Below are 23,340 nucleotides of genomic sequence, written 5' to 3'. Positions count from 1 at the left end.
ACAGCAGACTGTGATAAAAGGATATACTAATGTTCAAATTTAATGCTGATAGTATCATGTTAATATCTGTTGTTATGGAGATATTGAGGTGAAAATCTGCCGTTGAATTGCATAAGAAATACGTTTATGAAGAGTACGGACGAGGCCTTTAACATCTTTGGCGATTTTAACCTAGCTTGTGACATTTCTCCCTCTCATGTGGTAGCTATTAAGTTACGTACATTTTCGGCTTTTCCCTTTCAAAATTCTCGTAACGTTCTTCACAAGGAAAGGTGGAAATCGGAGTGAAATACATGGCCAACAAGCTTGAATCTCTCAGAGATATTTCCTCTGGGTCTTACTTTTTAATTATTTCTCCTCCAATTTCCCCTTCTTTCGTGATATTTCATTGTCATTATTTGAGATAAAGTTGAAGAAATGGATCGCCTAGACTGTTAGAAAATAGTGGAGTTATTGCGATATTTACTCGACTGTGACACAAGTATAAATTATGATTCTTCAGCCGATTGTAACGTACGAAAAATGCTTTAGGAAAAAGCAGGCAAAATTCGTGGTTCTGTAGACAAAGTACGATGTGCAGAATGATCATTTATCAGAGATGGTGTTCAAAATGATCACCCTTCATCTCGAGACATGCTGTAAAAATGTCCAAAATCATCATCGTATTTATAGCAACCAGTTTACCCTGCTTGTCTTTGCGAAAGAGAAGTTTGAAAAGATGATATAGTTAAGGAGAGTGGATAGTGATACCTGTGCGATTGAAGAATTTCAGTAAAAAACTTTAGTTAAATATTTCTAGGCTTTTAGTGTTCAGAATGTAATAAAAATGTCCATGATTATACAATAAATCATTCTGAATTCAGTGCTATAAAAGACAACTAATCAGTTTCTTATCCGAGTGCAAAAGGAAGGCCCTAACTACTGATAACCTGTTTTCCCACTTTGCTAAATGTACCTCATTCTTCAGGTGCACATTGCTACAGTCTTCAATATGCCTTGTATTTTTTTTAAGTTATGAAGTAATGTAGCCTATATTGTAAATTCTAAAGCAAAATTTAATTAAATATTTCACCATTAATGAAACAGATAAAATATTAAACTTCAATTAACCATTTTTGTCATTTTTTTTTCAATTTCCTCATGTTAAAGTGTGTGATGTTCATAAACCTATGGGTCTACTTTGTAGAACACAGACTGCAGAAAATGCTGAAAAATTTCATTTAAATAGATTCAGTAGTTTCGGAGGAAAATGTACTAACGTTTGAAAAATATTAACTTAGGGAAAATTGCATTTAAAAAGAAAAAGGATATATGAATTACTTGCGCTCCCAAAATTAAATACGCCATTTAAAGGGCTTATCTGCAAAAATACCCCACAAATATACAGGGTGTTTTGAAAAAAGTATCCAATATTTTAGGAGGCGATAGTATGCATCAGAACAAGAAAATAATGTCTAATAAACATGGGTCTTACAACACATACTTTCTGAGATCTGAACACTTGTTCATAGGAGATGCTCAATGTGACGTCCATTTATGGCAATGCATTTCTCTTCCTAAATAAATCAGACTACCAGATAATCATACCGTAATTGACACCCCTGGCATGGAATACTGATACGTCGCAAGGAATGCTGAAAACAAAAGTCTGGTTGCAGATATGAGCGGGTTCAGCAGAGGTGGTGTTGTGAATTTTCGTAATCAGCATGTGTGGGCTGATGAAAATTCCCATGCAGTTGAAGAAACAAGGCATAAGCACCGATTCTCAATCAATTTATGGGCAGGCGTTCTTGGTGATAGATTAATAGGGCCATACGTGCTACCACAGAGATTAACTGGGGATCGTTATCAGAACTGCTTTCTTATTAACATAATAAAACTAATTTCAAAGAGTGCGTGATTCCTTACGCCGAAGGGCAGAGAAATGCATTACCATGAATGGGCGTCACGTTGAACACCTCCTATAAACAAGTGTTCAGATTTCAGAAAGTATGTGTTGTAGGACCCATGTTCATTGGATATTATTTTCTTGTTTTGATGCATACTATCACCTAATAAAATATTGGATACTTTTTTTTTTAACAACCTGTATATATTGTTTTAAAGAGAAAGTTTTGTACTTTTTAAAAATAAAATTTAAAAATCTTATTTTTACCCCTAATCACTACTCAGTCCCCTTAACAAGGATGTGTGAAAAATACAGTTCAGCGTAAGATCATGCACAGGCTACAGCAATGTCATTCCCAATTGTATTGTATAATTATTAATTATAATTGTATTGTATAATTATTAATTTCAATTCAGGAATCCGTCCCTGAGAGCGAGTTTCACTCTTTCAGGGGCGAGCTAAAGTTTCTCTGCATATTTTATAATTTATGTTACATATTAGCAAAATAATAAATAAATAAATAAATAAATAAAAGACGAGTTTCCCTATTTTATCTGTGAAGAAAAATTATATGATTGAAGGTATGTTCCTAACCTATTTACGCTCATTTTTAAGCAGTCTAACACACCATGGTGTTTGCAGACAGTATTTAATATCCACTTTGTACGTGAAAATAGGTTAATATACATAAATAAGGAACTTGACTTTATTTTGTTATATTTGCTGTACTTCATCACACGTTACAGCCAACTGTTTCCTAGATTAAATATAGGAAAACTGATTGTTCCTGAATGAAAGAGCTCGAGAAACATTTACTCATACAAAAATTGTTCTGTTTTCCGAGCAGATTTCTCTACAGACCAACATTTTGTAAGATTGCAGAGAATGTTGTTGATCATAGCGGGAAACACACGATGAATGTTTATTATAGAGTTACTGTGTGTCATAAATAGCAGGAATTTAACTAAGTTATGCTTCAGGTTTATTATAGTATCCTATTCACAACCAACTCTTGCCATCAAGAATAGGAATAACAATTGTCTTCGAATCACGTAGTCCTAGGCAAAATTTTTCATTATTTCTCAATCACAAGTTCCTGCTTTGCGGAGATAAGTCTATAAACACCTCTTGTCAACTTCAGAGAATATCGATGATGATAGCAACAACTACACGTTGAATATAATGGGTGTCAACCAGTCAGGTTGATCGACAGTGTTTTGCGTCAGCTAAATGTTGCGCCGCTCAGATGTTATTGTTTTAATAATTTACTTTACTGTCGTACTTGCTTTAATTACTTGTTGTTAATAAAATCAAATGGTCAACCCTGTTGCAAATATTACATGAATTTCACTTTGCCGTCTTGCAAAAATCGCTTGACGAATATTTTTCTTTAATTCCTCCAGATTATGTAGATTGTTTTTGCATTCTTAATATTAGTTCACAAATAATATCACAGAGATTACAATGTGTTTGCATATTTTTCACTAAATTAAGCATTGTTTGTGATGACAGAACAAGTATCCCGCGATAATTTCGATAGGATTTCTTCTTACAGGATTTGTATGGATGCTAGTTTTACATATATGTCGTAAATAAATACTCTTTATTCGAAATTATATCGAATTTTCACTATATTACACAATACTCGTATTACACAATATACCACGCACGGAACAATAAACGTGTAAAATTAGCACCACAATCAAACTCAACTGCGTACGTAACCGGTTATCAGCTAGCATGACTCGCGGGAACCGACTTGAATATGCCAGGAAAACAATTCTACAAGTTTCGGTTGTTTCCGATCAACCAAACCGGCGTACATCCAATGCGAGGACAAACTCAACACATTAATACTCTGAAATGCATCTGGAACTAGAAGGTAGAGATATTATGTAGAAAAACAGAGGAAAATATATAAACTAATAAGTCCTAGTGCAGCCGGAAATGAATATTAGAGGAATACAAAAAATAAAACCAAAAATAGTCGAAGGAAGATAAGATAATCTTATCGAATTTAGTAGTGACCAGAGTAATGATATTCTAGTTATCGTGGCATGATTTTAAAATGTTACTGGGAAAATAAAATTGACTGTTGCATAAACATACAAGGAGATCGTTCCTAACCGGTAGGAAAATATGGACAAAGGATAATAGCAAGGCTAAATTTGCTGCGCATGCTTAGGTATCGTAACTTTTCGGTGTTTACTCGTTATGACAATATCGAATGTAACTATTGAACAATTTATTCGATAATTTTCATTACTTTTTCAATCTTTATTCGCATTTTGAGCCGAAATATTATGTGTCATAGTGAAACTTGCTTCTGTGTTTGAAAAGTGGAGGCCAACAAATCATAAAAGGCCGTCCCTACTGTAAATATTATGTTCTAATAAATTAATGTACAGTTTATCGATCATTCGTTTTCTCTTGCATATTTCAAGAAATACTCGCATTCAGGTCTGATTTTCGTTCTTTTTATTTTCATTCCGAATTTTTGAAACATCGTGATTTTCAGTTAATCTTAGAGCAATGGAAATAATACAAAGAAAGCGTCTTCCTCTTTTATTCCTTCTCAGAGGCTACATGCTAATTTTTATGGCAGTTGTTGACCTTGTAATTACATTGGCATATGTATATAGCACAACGAAATAAGATGGGTTTCCTCGGTAAAAAGAAAAATACGCGGATTATCGACAACATTATGGTGTACTAATCCAAATGGGTAAGACAGAAATGAAGTCTAGTTTTAGTCTTCAGCCATTATTAAAAATGCGTAAGTAACAAATGGTAACGTAACTAAAATTTAAGTTATTTTACGTTGTATATTTACAAAGAATTATAATTGTACATTACCAGAACTAAATCTATATTATACGAAGTTTAAGTCAATAAACTTCTGAAATCTCTTAAACTTTGTTAAGAGCAAGTATTGCATAGAAATAAAAATAAACTGCTCTCACAATAGAATGATTTCTATTGAAAAAGTCAATACGAATGAAATATTATGCAGGTTGATTCACGAGGAGTTATCGCCACTTAAGGAGCTTCTTTTCAAAGACATTTTGAACAAAAAATGTCATACAACATGGATCCTATTCTCAATGTTTTCAGAGTTACGCTAATTTGAAGTTGTTTGTGAAATACCTTTTTTCTTTAGTTCGAAGGGTAAAAGAATGTTACAAACAGAGAATGTATCATTCACAAGTATAATTTCTTTAATTGGTTAGTATTCTGAAGCTAAAAAGTGTTGTGAAATCCTTAGTTGCTTCGTACAGAATTTTTTCTTCTTACAATTTTTTACTACAAAATTATATTATCCTTATGCATTGATCACAATAATTACTACACATCAATCACGCCACTTCTAGCGACTTGATTCTTTACAGTTCAGTTTTGCATCCTAATGTAGTCTTAAAGAGTTTACAGAAGTGGCGTGATTTGCAACAATTGTTGTGATAAGTGCATAAAAAGAATTTAATTTTATAGTTTAAAAAATTGAGAAAAGAAATCTATATGAAGCAACTAAGGAAGTTACAACAAATTTTTAGCTTCAGAAAACTAGCCAATTAAATAAATTATACTTCTGAATAGTTTATTCTGTATTTTCAATATTATTTTATCATTAAAACTAAACAAAAGAGATATTTTACAAACAACTTAAAATTAGTGTAACTCTGAAAATATTGAGAATAGGACCCATGTTTATATGACTTTAGAATGTCTTCAGAAATAAGCTCCATAAATGGCGGTAACTTCTCATGAAACACTTCATGGTTTTCCGGTTATTATTGCAGTTTGAGAAATGTAATGACGAAGCCGTGTTTGTGGTGTACAAAACCAAGGTTCCAGAGTATTTCTTCTCAGAGTTTCCTCCATCATTTCACCGTCACTCTCCATTTAAAAATCCATTATTATCATCACAATAGAATTACCCAAAACGATACTGGCGTGACGTAACATTGAGACTGGCGTTCAGGTGACGTCAGCCTGAGAAAGCTGTAGTATGCTTTCGTAGGGATGGACGGCACTGCAATGTGATTCCATCGGAATCGTGAAGACCTACAAGATGAATCGACAAATGGCACTACAAATCAGAGTCACGATATGTACAAAAGCATGTATAGCTTTACTAAGCTGCATATTTTTACGTAGAAGAGGCTATTGACGAACAGAGAATGGAATGTGCAGCCAGCCAAGAGAAAACAAGGAGGAGACAAGGAGAACAAAGGGAATGTAATGAGAACAAATTAAATACAAGGAGAATAAGGGGAGTACAAGCAGAACAAAAGTAATACCAGAAGAACAAGGGGAACATAAGAAAAAAGGAAATGCAAGGGAAACAAGAGGATTAGAAGGAAAGGGAAATAAAAGAAGAAAACGGGGAGCACAAGGAGAACAAGGGAAACACAAGATGAATAAGGGAAGTACATGGAGAATAAGAGGAATATAAGGGTAACGAGGATTACACGGACAAGCCACCGGCGTAGCTCAGTCGGCTAAGGCGTTTCTCTGCCGATCCGGAGTTGCGTTCGAGCGTGGGTTCGATTCCCGCTTGGGCTGATTTACCTGATTGGGTTTTTTCCCGAGGTTTTCCCCAGCCATAAGGCAAATATCAGGTAATCTTTTGCGGATCCTCTGCCTAATCTCGCCAAATGTCATATCACTATCACCAATTCCATCGATGCTAAATAACCTCGTAGTTGATACAGCGTCGTTAAATAACCAAGTTAAAAAAGTTACAAGGACAAGGGCAATATAAGGAGAACAAGAGTAATATAAGAAGAACAAGGGAAACACAATGAGAAAGGGGGAAATACAAGGAGAACAAGAGGAATACAAGTTAAACAAGAGGAAGACGAGGAGAAAAAAGGAATTGCAAGGAGAACAAAGAGAATACAAGGGAAGGACAAGGAAAACAAGAGAAAGACAAGGAGAACAAGGGAAATACAAGGAGGGCAAAGGGAATACAAGGAGACGAGAAATACAAGAAGAACAGAATAATACAGGGATAATATGATAAATACAGAGATAACAGGTTGAACACAAGGAGAAAAAGGGGAAAATAAGGGGAATACAAGTAGAACAAGGGGAAGAGAGGGAGAACAAGGGAAAGACGAGGAGAACAAAGGAAATAAGAGTAATACAAGGAGAACAAGCGGAATAAATGGACAAGGGGAATGCAAGAGAAAAAGAGGATGACAAAGAGAACGAGGGGTACACAAGGAGAACAAGAGGAATAGAAGAGGAAAAGGAAAACAAGGAGGAAAATGATAATACAAAGAGGAAAAGGGAGACACAAGAAGAAGAAGGGGAACGACAAAGAAAATAAGGGGACAAGGAGAACAATGGGACGACAATGAGAACAAAGGAATTACAAGAAAAACAAGGAACGACAAGAAAAAGAGGGGACAACAAGGATAACAATGGCATGAAAACGACGACAAGGGGAATACAAGGATAATAAAGGGAAGACAAGTAGGACATGAAGAATACAAGGAGGGCAATGGAAATATAAGTACAACAAAGGGGTGTTGCAGTTTTACGTGGCGGTTATTTCCAAGGTTATCCCCTCCCATAACTAGTGAGGAGGAAGTCGTAGTTCTGCGTCAAAAAGTCTTTTGAAATCAAAAGTTTACAAATCTGACAGTCAAAACATTATACATTTCATATTTATTGAGAGCGTAAAAAATTTATGAATTCCATTCAAATCTGCCACTGAAAAATACCTATCTATTCTAGCCCTAGAGGTAACACCATTATCTTGAGAAATGAATTTGCGAAATATGATTATAATAATAAGGAATATCTTGAGTAACTCTTATTTTTTATCTTTCACAATAAACGTTGCCAAGAAACCGAAAGTAAACATTTACTACATAAGCGTTGTGATGTTATATCGAATTGCTTTATGAATAAAATACTATTTTTATTCTTATACCGTCTTTTATTTTAAATACAGTTTGAAAAACTTCAAAAGTTACCTGATCTCTGTATTTTAGAAATAATGTTATCCATTTCGATGGCGTGGTTAATATTTTAAACCCCAGAGAGTCCAAAGGAGTTATCTGGTGAACAGATTTTCACGGTTACCCCCGTTTCCCCTTCAGAAATTTCATAAATTTGTAATTAATCATTATCATCAGTTCATTCTCATTTGAAATCGGAATAGGCTGACTCGTGGTGCACAACGAAGACTTCTATAACGGCTGTTCACAAGTATCACCTCATCGCTTGTAGAGAGACACTTGAGGAAAATTGATGGAAATCGAAGTTCCTATTACTACGTCAAAGCAATGGATTATACAGCCTATCACAATTGGTCAACCTAATTTTTGTTATCTACCAACTAAAAAAAATTCACGTTCAAGTGCTGTGTCGAGTGATTCTTTGTCAAATAATAAATTAAAAGTGTTAAACAATTTAAGTTTTCAAGTTACAAATCACCAACAGATGTGGCAGATATCAGATGTTTAGAAAAGGTTAGTAGATTTTTAAACGAGTTCGTCCAATTCTGAGCAGAAAGTAGTGTGTGTGTGGCACAGAATTCTCTCGAGCACGTCTTAACATGTTGACAGCGACCGTTGTCACAACTGCATACAGTCTTGCTACCAGATCTTCGATAGTCGAGCATATACTGTACATGCTCCTTGAGATGTCCCCATGTGACGAATTCCGTTTGAATTAAATCTGGTAATTTGTGGGGCCATGTGTTTAGCCTTCCATGGTCAATCCATATTCTTGTATTTGTCACTTTTGACCACTACTGATATCTTCCCCATAGTGCGCAGGAGCTCTTGTCGATGAATATAGATATTCTGTATTACGGCTAACGGCATATTTTCAAACAGCCTCGGTGAACTAGTGTTCATAAAAATAAGAGGTCATTGGGCAGTCAGTCCATCTAATAATCGATAATGATCCATGATAATACCTTCAACCGTCAAAATCTAAGAACATTTGTTCATCAGGTTTACGGGAACCATGAGACTCACCTACAGGGCATTGCTGTTGTAGTCATTTGCAAATCTCATTCTCTCACGATATCGATTGAAAACTGTCTCTGTTTCCGGTTTTTGAATTCATAAAACAACATTGCATCTGAACTTCAACTCAAATTCGGAACCGAGGAAATAGATTTTAAAGAGTGTTAAAGTCCTTAACATAGTTACTCCGGAAGGAAAGTAAGTCTATGGGTTTAGTGTCGTAGATTTGCGGCACGTAAAAGAATTCTGTCCTTAGTAGAGGGTCTAGGAAAAGTTTGTCTAACATTGAATTTTGACCCAGAATAAGTTCTGCAGCTGAAAGAGTTGTTCAATAAAATAATTACTTCCACTGTACGGATATTGCACAGTAACCAACTTAAAATTCGCCGACAATGTAGTGTTATTTGCTAGCTCATCCTAGGAATTACAACAAATGCTTCAAGGATTATGCAAGCTTAGCAAAGGCGGTAGTCTCTGAATGAAACCAAACTACATTCAAATAAATCACAAAGTCACTAATTGAAGTAGTTGGAATAGAGCTGTTGTATGTGGATAAATATGTTTATCTAGCTCAGCTTGTATCATTTATCCACGAAATGGTTATAGAAGGTATAGAAGTAAAAAGAAGAATAGCAGCTCAAACTTGGAAGGCTTTCTTTTTACTGAAATTCATACTCTAGATAAAGATCTAATCCGGAAACTGAGACTTAATGCACTCAACACATGGATCCTCCTAGTGCTGCTATACTGATGTCAAAATTGGTCTCTTGCAGAAAGATAGTGGGAAAACTTGGAAGCATGCCAAACAAGAATGGAAAGGAAGATATTAGGCATAACGCTGATAAAGAGGATTTTCAATAGCAGGCTTGCAGAACTGGGCGACAATTGTGGCGTTACGTCACTCACCCCTCGCATCATTGACTTGACAGGGGAGGGAATTTTTATTCAATGTCTGTCTTACGTGATAGCGTACGGGATACAGATATGTCATTTAACGCCGATGGACTGTGGACGGGGAACCAACGCTTTCCCCATGCTTGCCACCCCTCTCTCGTCAGTTCTGTATCCCTGTTCAATAAAAATCTTCAGGAAATCACAGCTTCAGAGTACAACGGGCTACTGGCTACAACTATTAAGTGACATTGGAGAGGACATGTATCGAGACAACGCTACAGATAGCACAGACAACCGCCATGTGGGACCTCTAAAAAGGCAAGAGGAGCCAAACCAGGCCAAGAGAAAATGGGCAAACGTCTTTAAGTAGCTGGTAGCAGCTCATAAGCCTAGTGTCGCCCATTGTCAAAGTGCTTGGAAGAAACTAGGACATAAACTCAAAATATAACAAAAACATTGCAAAATGTTCTGTATGAACCAGTAGTTACACTTAATAGTCTGTATAATCACTCCAATTGGGTGACGTAGCTCAGCACGTGAGTTGTATAAGAAAGCTTTCCCCTTTCTAAGAAAGCACTTTATGAGATTCAGCGGGCTTATTAATTCATTCATTCATTCATTCATTCATTCATTCATTCATTCATTCATTCATTCATTCAATAACCTATTTGAAAGTAACTCATACCGATATATTAAAAGTTAGACATCACATTACATAAGTTAAGACTTGCAACACTTTCGAGTTATTTTTGACAAGGAATTACGCTGAAGAGAACTTATATATGATTGTTATGCCAAAATGTCGATGCCACATTATTGTTGTTAATAAATAATTCTATTTCGTTTTAAATTCATAATAAAAAAATGTGGGGAATCATAGTAATTAATGAGTAGATATGATCCTGTCGGATTTTCTTATAAATAAAGCTAACATAATTTTGTTATCGAAAATCTTGTTATTACCTGATTTATTATAATTATATAGGCTATGTTCTACATACTCATAGGAATTTCAACAATGCGGTATGATATTCATTGTTTACTTGATAAAATTGAGTATATTAAAATCCTTTGCGATGACTTGATTGATAATTTAAAGTTATGCATATGTTTGTCCTCAGATACAATATGAAATATACATAACGGTGAATGTTATACCGGTAACGGCATATCAGCAACTAAATAAAATGGACACTTCTTCATGTCAGCGGCTATTATATGCATAGTGTCTGTTCGATCAGGAATTTTGATAAATTCATTAATCATTCATCTTTATGGGGTTTCATTATAGTGTACAAAATTAATTTAATAAATATGAACTCTTTTCTAATGTATGACAACAACATAAATCTTCAGCAATATTGTCAATCTGTATTCTTAATGCTTCTGAGAATTGTTTTTGTCCGCATCGCTTACTCATTTTCATCTCATAAATTTCTTCCTTAAGAATGTAAAATTTCATATAGGGAACATCTTTCTGACACACTAACCATCTTCTTATAAGTAAGTTAAGACTCGTCCATCACGGACTGATCTGATAAACTAACTAATGATTCTGAAGGCTGAAATTAGTGTGCTATGTAGCCGTGGCTGATTTCTGTTATCGTAATAATGGAAACCCGTCTAGTGCTATATTAAAACAGCGATATGTTATCTTAGAATAAGTGAATATTAATATATAAACACAGTGAAATGTATGGGCTCTTATAAATTTATTGATATATATTGTTACAGGTTTCATATAATAATTCTTATTTTATCTAAGAGACAAACTTCTGAGCGTCCGAATGTTAAGAAAATTAATCAAATTCTATTACTCATGCAGTACAATTTCACTTACAGAAATGGTCAAGAATCGAATTCAAACATTAATAAAATTTAATGTCCTCGTAAGACCCAAATTTACTAAGTACAGCTAAATTAACAAAGATAAATCAAATTGATTTCGAAGGGCTGAAGACTTTTTTTTTTTTTTTTGCAAATTACTCATTTATAGTCGAGGATACCAAAGATAAATAAATCACACAAAGAAATTGAAGACTGATTTTGCAACATACTAGCGCCGTGCTCGTACGGCTACACGCATTGCACTGCTGCAATAGAAGTGTCCTAGCGAGCACGGCGGACGGAATATGAGGAACGCAACTCGGGGGCGACATCGGCGGCAGCTGTAAGCCGCGCTTTATGGCAGGGTGTGTGGTTGTTCTTCCCCACCAGGTTCCACGACGAGGAACACGCAAACCTGCTAAACGCTATGTGGCTTATAGCCATCACATTCCTGAGTGTGGGTTTTGGTGATATCGTGCCTAATACTTACTGCGGACGAGGTATCGCAGTCACTACTGGCATCATGGTAAGTGGGCAGTCGGTTGGTTGTAAAGTGACTTCTCATTATTACTGCCCTGAACATGTACTGATTTGTACATATTTACACAATCTTTTGAATCTTCTTATTTGTCTACAAAACTATATTACCAACGCTTGTCATTTGTTAACGGAAAAAATGAGACAAATGATAGGCGGCATCTTTTAATCACATATCTAGCAAATACATGTATAATATTTTGTGTTTCATTGTCTAAATAGTACTATTCAATTTTACATATTTAAAAATACAGGATGCGGCAGTGGGATATGACAGCTTTTACAGCCCTGTTGTGGGACACTCAGGACGAATTAAAGGAAAACACATACTGGAAGTAATCTAGTACAAAGCAATTTATTAATGTCTGATTACTTTTTACAAACTACATTTCGTAAGTAGCCTCCACGGCAACGAAAACATTCCTGCAATCTGCCATGAAAGTTCTGCATAATTCGTCCCAACAAAACAGGTTCGATGGCACTAATTTCGTTCCTTATGTTTTGTTTCAGCTGGATGATGGTGCGAGGCTTGTTGCGATACACCCTACTTTTGAGATAGAACCATAGGAAGTAATCAGCGCACACTGCTCATGGTTCAATGAACTGTCTGCCAAACATGTTTCCAGGACGAATAATTTCACGATTTGGAGACATTGCCTGGCCGCCAAGATCTCTTGACCTGACTACAGCTGATTACTTTCTATGGGGTTGTCTCAAAAGTAGGGTGTATCGCAACAAGCCTCGCACCATCATCCAGCTGAAACAAAACATAAGTAACGAAATTAGTGCTATGAAACCTGACTTGTTGGGGCGAGTTATGCAGAACTTTCATAGCAGATTGCAGGAACGTTTTCGTTGCCGTGGAGGCTACTTACGAAATGTAGTTTTTAAAAAGTAATCAGACATGATATTAATAAATTGCATTGTATTAGGTTACTTCCAGTATGTGTGTTTTCTTTTAATTCGTCCTGAGTGTCCCACAACAGGGCTATAAAACCGTCATATTCCACTGCCGCACCCTATATATCCATTAATATACATTACTTAAGGACTGTGTTACGAAAGTATGGAATAATACTTTATCTGTTGTCACTAAGTCCAAGTCATTGTAAAATATATTAATTAATATATTATTTGAGGACTTCTACAAAATATGGACTAATGTTTTACATGTTACAAGTCTGAGGAACTTCAAAATATGAACTGTATCTTTCTGAATCATAAAAGAAAATATTGCTGTAACAAATGTCATGTGGTCCAAAAGTTAGTTAACCGTTACATTATTTATTTATTTATTTATTTATTTATTTATTTATTTATTTATTTATTTATTTATTTATTTATTTATTTATTTATTTATTTATTTATTTATTTATTTATTTACTTATTTAATTTATTTATTTTATTTATTTATTTATTTAATTTATTTATTTTATTTATTTATTTATTTTATTTTATTTTGTTTTGTTTTGTTTTGTTTTGTTTTATCTATCTGTCTATCTATCTATCTATTTATTTTCTATTTATCTACTTATCTATTCATTCAATTTAAGTCATTTAACTCATTTATTCGGATTCAAATCTACAGATATTCCTCAAAATGGCACCTCTTCAGATAAGCATAATTCATAACTCTTTGACACACGTTTACAAATGTTAGCACATAATTGTTTGCTACTGTGGATTTCTTCAAAGATTTCATTGATTAATTCAAGGGAATTGTTTAGGTTTATTTCAGAGAGCTACAATAAACAATAACGAACATACGAAGAAATAGCTCGCTTTACAAAATAAAATAATGTACAGAAGAGAAGCTCTACTGTATTTCAGTTAACAGACTTTTGGGACACTATAATTAGTAAGTTACTACAAATGACGCACACCAATGCGGCTCAGGGGTTAATGAGCAGAAATTGTTCCCCGAAGCTTCGCCTGAGCTTGGGTTTGAATCCTGCTTGAGCAGATTACATTGTTAGGCTTTTCTGAGGTTTTCCGAACCGTATGACAGATGTGAGGTAACCCCGTGGTCAATTCTAGGATGCAACTCGTCAAAATGCTATATCACCATACTATGTTCAATTTAATCGACGATACATAACCACGAACTCGTTACATCGTTGTTAAATAATATATTACAAAGTGAACAAACGAAGTTAATAAAAATGATGTACATTATTTGAAAGGCTGTAGACATGGCATTAGTCCATGATCTTAAACGTCATGTCTGGTTATTTGATTGAAATCTTTTGTTCATGATACTATCTTGCCAAATATATCTAAGACTGTGTATATAATTATTAATTATACGTGTGTTGTGCGTGCGTGCGTGCGCGCCTGAAAGGTAACTGCTGACACTTGTCACTGTTATTCACTTGTGCGCTTTTAAATTGCTATCTATAAAAATTCAATCATAGAATAATGAAAAACTGAAAGTATTTTATTCTTTCAAGCATATATATATATATATATATATATATATATATATATAAAATAATGTGTGAAATTTGTTTTTACTCTCCTTAATAAGTTTGTAAGATTTTAAAATCTTTGCACACCATAAAAAGTGTGCTGGGGTAATTTTTTGCATAATACAAAGGTTCTTGTTTTTATATAAAATCTCATAAATAATGTCTAGAAATAACCATTAGTTAATAAAATATAAGCAAACTTATTATTTCATACAAAACTTTGTTTTGATTCAAATTTTCAGTGGTGTCTGGAAACTTTTGACCTGTATTGTAATATATAATGATAAACTATATGGAGGATTTAGTGATTCATTTAACAAAACAGTACGTTAAAATGTGTAAATCAAGCACAGCTATTTACTTTAAATTCATTATTTGGGTTATTTAGTGACACATTGAATAGAGACGATAATGTAACAATGTGGAAACAGGTTTCGTAATCGGTGCAATCTCCTAAAACAGACTTTTTGTTGTAATAGATTTGGTTCTGTTTTTATAATACTGTAAATAATAATGGCAAAGATCAGGACAAACTATTCAAGTTTTGCGGCGCTTAACTTTCATCTTCTGCATAGTGTGCTGAAATTCTGGAGTAATATCAAAATGTATGGTTCTTTTAATAGCACTTCCGTTTCTCTTGTCATAATTTACATTATCGCTCTCATTTGATCAAATAAAAATGGAGATGAAATTGTATTCATAATTTTTTCTACCAATCTTTCATTATGTGTAGGAAAATACCCATCTTACATGCCTTACAAGTCGCCAACTAATACAAACATATTTGTGGGATAGAATAGTTGTAATATTAGACCATACATTCTAATACTTGTAAACACAGAGTAATAATTATATATACTGTACAGTATATTAGTTCGTAAAAGATTAATTTCATTATTTACAGGAGAATTTACATGTAAATCATTAGTCCATACTTTTGCCTTAAAGACCTCTGGATTTTAATGCATTAACCTTAACATATACTGATTTACTATTTTTCATGCGTATTTACAGTAGCCCTATATAAGTTAATATCTGTCTATGAAATCATTGAATGTCATCTGTTTAAAGGAGAGTAAAAACAAATTTCACACATTATTTTATATTTTATAACATGTCTATAAAATCAGAGTACCTGTATAAGACAGTCATGAACTACAGACCAATATTTGGGTGTCGAACATAAGCGCCAATTTGTGGGAGGAAAGAGTGCATAAGTGCCAATGACCGTATTAGGCCTATAGGCCTATAAAAACTGTGAAACACTTGGAAACTAAATATAAATGTAAATTTGGCAACATAGCTTCGAATTTAATACCCATGTTAGATCCGATAAGCTGTATTGAATTATCAAATGTTTTTCATATAAGACCATCATAAACTTATCTGATTTGATATAATAGTACAATATTTTATTTCATGATAAACGTTTTCGGTTTTTTAAAAAACCATCATCAGATCATCATTAACCCTTAAAATGAACAGTTCTTACATTATAAACAATGAAAGCCAATGGGTTACATAAAGGTAAATCATGTTGAAGGTGTAAGATCATACAAAGGAATGAATATCATAAGACATTAAATGTATATACAAGTTTAAAATAAATTAATAAATTGTTAAAATATTAATCAAGCAGTGGGTCGAATATGAAAATTATGTGGTATGAACAGCATGCGTTTCCTTGCGATTATATTATGTAGAAGGTATCTTGTAATTATATATAATAGATGTCATAATGTCTGCATTTACAAGCCACAATGTAATATACAGTTAATCATGAAATAAAATATTGCACTATTATATCAAATCAGATAAGTTTATGACGGTCTTATATGAAAAACATTTGATAACATAGCTTCGGAAATAGGCTAATAATATTCACACATTAAGTAGTGTGATAAATCTGCTATAAAATATAAATACTGTACTCACACATACATCCATTTATTTCATGGGTGTTTACTTGCTACAACAATTCACTGGACCTCTCTGACCTATAGGTCATCGTCAATATTGATGGTACTAATGTATTAATCCTGAAAGCAACAATGTAAATTGAAATGTAGAACTTTTATAGTTAATCGAAATGTCATAATATTCAAAATACTTGTCGAATTCAACTAAGTATTTTCTATCGCACTTAACATATCTTGTATTATCTTTTTGCGTTCCTTTTTTTAACTGATCCTCTGCTTTACGGTTACAACTATTTCGTAAAACATGTCTATCCAGTACCTGAGGGTTCAGTGCTCTATGTACATGATCTCCAGACTTGATTAAAATATCTGTGATTTTATCGTTAGTTATTATTCTACTTGAAGACCCTTTAAAAGTAGAGTTCAGCGCAATGGATAGTGTGAGAATATAAACACTCCGTATCCTGTTCCTTCCCCCTACGGACCAACCACACGAGGAGATAAAGAGCATTTGAGCATGTGACCTTGCGTCACTGTTTATATTCTCCAACTATCCATTGTCCTGAATTTATACTTCATATTATTTCATCACAGTATTTTTCGATACTTGTAACTTTCTCGTACTATGCACCGCATACCTATGTTTGTAGTCATAATATTGAACTCCATATAACTGCGGTTACAGTCCAACGCGAGACATAGATTGACAGCAGTGATGAACAAATTCAAGTAGGCAGTGTTGCCAAACCTATTTTAGGGATGCTTTCATTTATTGCTACTGCAACGCTTGTATTGGTGCTTTAGTTACGTCGTCATTGGCGCTTATGTTAGCCCTTATAAATAATGGTTGGCGCAAACATAATCCATCGAAATTATTTACTTAATCTCTGCTGTATGGATAATCGCTTCTGATTGCCGCGACCAAAAATTCTTTACTTACTTCAACCATATTATATTGTTCTGTTTCGTAACAAAAGCAGAATAAATAAAAACACATGTTGATTAATTTGTGATTAAATATGATGTAGTAAGTAACGACTTTTAGTTTAATTAATCAGGATAGATTATTCTTAGGTCTCAACGCCTTAGTATACAAAGATTCTATATAAATCTATGTTGATATGTCGTCTATTGAGAATAAAGAAAAGTAAATAGATGACTGCAATGAATTTCTTGATCAGTAGGCAACTGTCCATGATTCAGTTGCTCTATAAACAGTCCTTTGAAAGCCAGCGTTACAAAAGAATGTATGTTTGAATGTAGGAGTAATATTTTTATGGGAGTAATATGTTTGAACTCCTACTTTATCTATTCCTTATGGACTTGTGCTAAACTGTAAGAAATGCCCTTAAATTTTCATTACTGAAATTGATTTATGGTCAATAAGTTATTAGCACATAGACAATAATATTGATAGCAATAATTTTAAGTTTGATGAGAGAACTTACTGCAACAACGAACACATTTGAGCCGTTCAGAGCAGAAGCGGTGTAAGTCAAATTGTGTAATAAGGTTTAAAGTAAAAATTATGTAAAATACAGCGCAAAGTAGCAATTAATATGTCCTTCGTGCTATCCACTGACGACTAATTGTTTAAATAAATTGATTATTAATTGCTACTATTAACAAGATACTCTATTATCATAATTATAACATTGGCTGTACTTTACAGAATGTTTACTTCAATCCTCATTACCCATTTTTTACTTACACCACTCTTGTTCTCAACGGCTCGTTTCTAAAAACTGAATCATTATTTTGCTTAGGATATTACAGTACATTTTTCATATTTATCCACATTAAATACCTAACAATTTTCTATAAATATGTAATATGAATTCTCTAGTAAGTAACAATTCTTTTGTTTTGTATTATTGTAAATTATTTTTCTGAACTTGCTAAGACATGTCTATTTAAATTAATGTTACTTAAAATAGTGAATCTGATATCGTAACAAAAAGCAAACCCAAATAGCTCAGTTGATATGACTGGCTTCTGCTGGAAGATCCGGGCACATGTTCTCCCTTGGTAAAAGACACTTGGAGCGTGAATCTGATCATTCTGCTTCTAGTGCCGAGGTTAAGAAAATGGGAAAATGACTTTTCGGTTAAAATCTATTCAGAATACTTCTTTATTTCTGCAGCTGCAAGGTATAAGATCAAATTCTGTGTCTGCAGTTTCATTGGGTTTGACGTCTTTAAAATATGATTTATTTACAGCGATTTTTAATAACATCGAGAGACTTTCCATTAAAGAGTAGGCCTATTATTTTACAACTTCCTAAACCATGGTTGAGTGAGGAAAACGCAAAACTGGGATTTAATTTCCACACTAAGCATTCTGCCTCGTAATATGTCAACTGGATTCGAACGTCGTCTGGGTTATGAATATTTCATTTCGCCTCTGTCAATATGATGACTTGTGTTGTCTCAGATGGAGATCCAGCGTCCTGCTGACCCCACATCACTGAATATCAGCCGCGTTTCTGTGAAATATCTTCGAAGGAACTGGGCGAAATGGACAATAAAGATAATAACTAACAGTGGTAGTTGTATCAAAACATAGTCTCCAGTTTTGTGTGGCGCTGATAATTTCGATCCTTCCTGTATGAACTGATTAGCTTATTTGTCGCACCCTCTCGCAACGAATTAATCTTCTCACTCCCCTTCAGCTGAATTGTGTTGCTGATGGAGGTGGATTTCAGGGCGAAACAGGGTTGCACACTTACAACAAATCTGTTTGGCGCTATTTTGTTTAGTACTTCGTTATAGCAAAGATGGTCGTTTTTAGTCGGTGACATCTATTATTATTCATGTATGGAATAGAGCCTACAACAAACACTATCAAGTAGAAACTATTTAAAAATTAGATTATACATGAAGATATCTGGCTTTCAATATTTTGAGAAAAATTGAATGAATTCATTCGGTTTACAAGTCAGAATAAAAATTAAAATCTAATAAAAATATTTTATTAATTACGCGATAATTACATTTATTCAATATTTTCCATGATTTTCACGACCTGCAATCTCAGAGACGACGACTGCCCATTGTAACTGCGAACCTTCCTTCACCGGACAAAAATGACCGTCCCTGCTGCAAATTATTTTCTCTAAAATCTCCAAAAATGTCCTTTTGTTATGATGATTTACACTTTATACTTCATAATCATGTTACTGTTACTAGTAATATCGATTGTATAAAAGTTTCGTTCGCCGATATTGCAACGAATGACTAAAAACAAAAAATTGAAGAAAATGTACAGAGCGTACCCGAAATAATAAAGAAGCCAAACCAAACAACTCAGTTTTACGGAGCATTACTGTATGATGTTCGCGTAGGCTTCCGCGGCTGGTGTACTTGGTTTCTGGATAAACTTCGGGGCTTATACCGCGTTGTCTTGGTGTTGGTGGCTGACGTTTCGACCGCTGTGTTGTGGTCATCTTTAGAGCTGAGGAAATCGGATAAAGAAATAGTGTGCGATCTTGTGTGTGTGTGAGAAAACGAGAAACCAGATCTCCACATGTACGCGGCGCCCCTTCATCCGGACATCAGGCACGGAATCAAGGTCACACTTTCGGACCTTATGAGGGCCAGTTTTTAATATGAATACTCCCCTCCATACAGACCTCAACCGGATTGGACAACGAAGAACCAATCAAATGCCAGAAGGAGAACCTACGACCTATCACCGAAAGTCCTCCCCCATTGAGACTCTATACGTATATACAAGGTCGCAGAGACTAGTGGCCAACAGGCTTGGAGCTCACATATTTAGTTTCTTACAGCCCCGAATCCCTTGCAAGGACGCGTTTACGTATCTTTTAAATTTGTCCTCCAAATTCTTCTCTTTCAATTCAATTCAATTCACTATTTCTTTATCCGATTTGCTCAACTCTGAAGATGACCACAACACAGCGGTCGAAACGTCAGCCACCAACACCAAGACAACGCGGCATAAGCCCCGAAGTTTATCCAGAGACCATTACTGTATATTTATAATATTGACGTAAAACTTCCGGTGGTGAAAACTTTATTTTGCTTGGTAGAGATTGGGCCATAACCATTCACTCAACCAGGATATAAAAAAATATACATGAAATACGTCTATGTTTGATGTACAATGGAAACATAAGTATATGATGAACTTCGTGTCTTAAGGTTTTCTATGATTTTCCGTCTCGTTCTGTTCTCTACAAGGCTATTCAAAAAGAAGGAGCAGATTTCAAATATTTATTTCTTCCAAACTACAAAAGATAGAAACACAATTCCAACGTTCCTGGACAGACGAAAGTTTAAATTTTGAACAGTCCGGGTAGAAGTTCCAATCACGGCCGCATTGGCGCTGTTGCTTGTCATGCGCGGCGTCTCTGACCTAATGCTATTCTGTCGTACATACGATACCCCCCTCATGTGGTAGCTATTGTGTTATATCCATTTTCGTCTCGCTCTTTTCAAAATGTTCTAATGTTCCTTCAAGTAAATTGGCGAAACTCGGATTGGGACAAGGCTTGGAGCTCATACAGACATTTCCACTCAGTGTCATTTTCCCTTGCAGGGACATATGTTCACGTACCTTTGAAATTCCATTCTTCCCACTTCCCTCTATTTCATTTATTTCACACTGTAATACGGATTGTTATGTATGGGTATATGAATATCAAACCAAATGGACTACAGTGTTAAAGAAAGTACATAATATTGTATTTTATAACTTTAACTAGCCGTACCCGTGCGCTCCGCTACACCCGTTAGAAATAAATATAAAGTAATTACATAATTAAAATAGGACATTTGATCCAGGGAAGATTCGTGTTTGATAGAAGGATAAATCGTTTAATATGTTACTTAATTTAAATTGTATTTAAATAATTAAAATGCGATCATTTTGGTCCAGAGACCACTCATTTGGTCCAATGACAATTGCTTTAACAAGTTTCTTAATTTTCATTACATGCATCCATACTTTAATGAAGACTGACATATCACTTACATTTAATATGTATACTTTATTTTACTTGCTATATGTTTCCATTGAATTATGATAATAACTTAATTTTAACCCTTGTTTTCTACGTATTCAGTAAATGGCGCTTGGGCCACTATGGTTCTGAACCCTTCAAATAACTTAACTTAAATTATATTATATTATATTATATTATATTATATTATATTATATTATATTATATTATATTATATTATATTATATTATATTATATTATATTATATAAAAAATGTGTTGATAACGGATGTACACCGATAAGTATGTAAGTTTTTAATTTGTTATGGGGGCTCTTGAATCTCAGGAGGAACAAATTTTATTTTACAACAGCGCAACATAATCTGCTTGGCTCATTACCCAATTTTTTTGCATTGCATTTAATGCATATGTATTTTATGTATTTTAACACGATTCAATTGAGCATAGTTAAAATTTGGATTATAAAATAATGGAATGCTAAGCTAACATATTATTACTGCATACCAAATCAATACACTCTTGTGGTTCGTTAATTCTCTGAGATAAACATTATTTTAAGAAATACATGAAACGAATACACAGAATAGCCTATCAAGTTGTTTGTGCATAAGAAGCTATTTTAATCTTACCTGTCCTCAATTCACTCCGAAGTTAATGTAATAACATTATAGCATTATGTCCATATAGAGAAACTACACTTTCCAATGGTGAAATAATAATTAATTACACAAATCGGTTAATTTAGCTTCCGATATTACTTCATACAAACACAGAAACATTCTCTGTAGGCTATGATTCATAGCTTTCGATTGTTGTTGACCAAGGCCCCTTATAGACGAATTCATTTGTTTATTTCATTACACCGCCTTAGATGGCAGTTATTTTAATTTTGAAACTCATTTATCTCATTAAATATCAGTCCTATCAAAATTTTTCAAAGAATACAACTTATCGTAAATGATTTTTAAAGAAATGTTTGTTATATAACATTTTTCACAAAAATCAATAATAAGCCAGATATTTCGATTTATTTAATTCAGACCCCCTTATAACCCCCCTTTTAATTAATGTATTTTGAATGCCATATAGCCTAAAATCTAAGTTATAACGAATTTAATTTATATTCCAATTTTCATCGAAATCGGTTCAGCCATTATCGCATGAAAAGGTAACAAACATACAGACAGACAGACAGACATACAAACAAAAATTTCAAAAAAGCGATTTTCGATTTCAGGGTGGTTAATTATATATGTTAGGACCAATTATTTTTGGAAAATCGAAAATTACCAGAAAAATTTCGGCTACAGATTTATTATTAGTATAGATTCCAGAACAGACGTTTCACGCAATTATTAATATCACATTAATTCCCCCTTGCCAGTTTTTAATGCTAGTTTATCATAATATTAAATGTATTATAACAATTTATTAAGAGATTTTAGATATAATTTTCTGTTACATTCGTGCTTAGATGGATTTAATCCACTCGTATAACAATATTAATTATGAATGTTTATAATTAATTATTATAATTCCATTTTACAGTCATTTGTTTATTCGAGTTCTTTTTGTACTTAATATTAACATACTTCGCTTGTTTATAATATAAGCGTATGTTCATTGTTTTGAATCGTTCTGATTTCTTCACCTCTTTCGTTTATTTTCCCGTGCAATAATGTTTATCTAAACCCGTAACGTAATAGCGGTTTAAGTGGGATAAGAAGTCCATTATCAAACACGTTTTTCTTATCCCACTCTTTTCAGGAATGAATGATAGCATCAAGTATATTGTAGTAGTAACATCTAGTATATACAGTCACGAAACTTGAGTTGAT

The 23,340-nt window shown here is 33.8% G+C and overlaps 1 protein-coding gene across 1 annotated transcript in view; it reads left to right on the top strand.

The window, feature by feature from the left end:
- Positions 1-23,340, top strand: part of LOC138709970 (small conductance calcium-activated potassium channel protein-like) — a 642,842-nt gene that overhangs the window by 594,802 nt on the left and 24,700 nt on the right. Inside the window, exon 5 of the mRNA XM_069840652.1 lies at positions 11,986-12,121. Within this exon, the coding sequence (XP_069696753.1) occupies positions 11,986-12,121 (136 nt within the window). The remainder of the gene's footprint in view (positions 1-11,985; positions 12,122-23,340) is intronic.

This window comes from Periplaneta americana, chromosome 12, assembly GCF_040183065.1.
Source record: "Periplaneta americana isolate PAMFEO1 chromosome 12, P.americana_PAMFEO1_priV1, whole genome shotgun sequence".
NCBI lineage: Eukaryota > Metazoa > Arthropoda > Insecta > Blattodea > Blattidae > Periplaneta > Periplaneta americana.
This window is presented reverse-complemented; position numbering and strand designations above follow the sequence as displayed.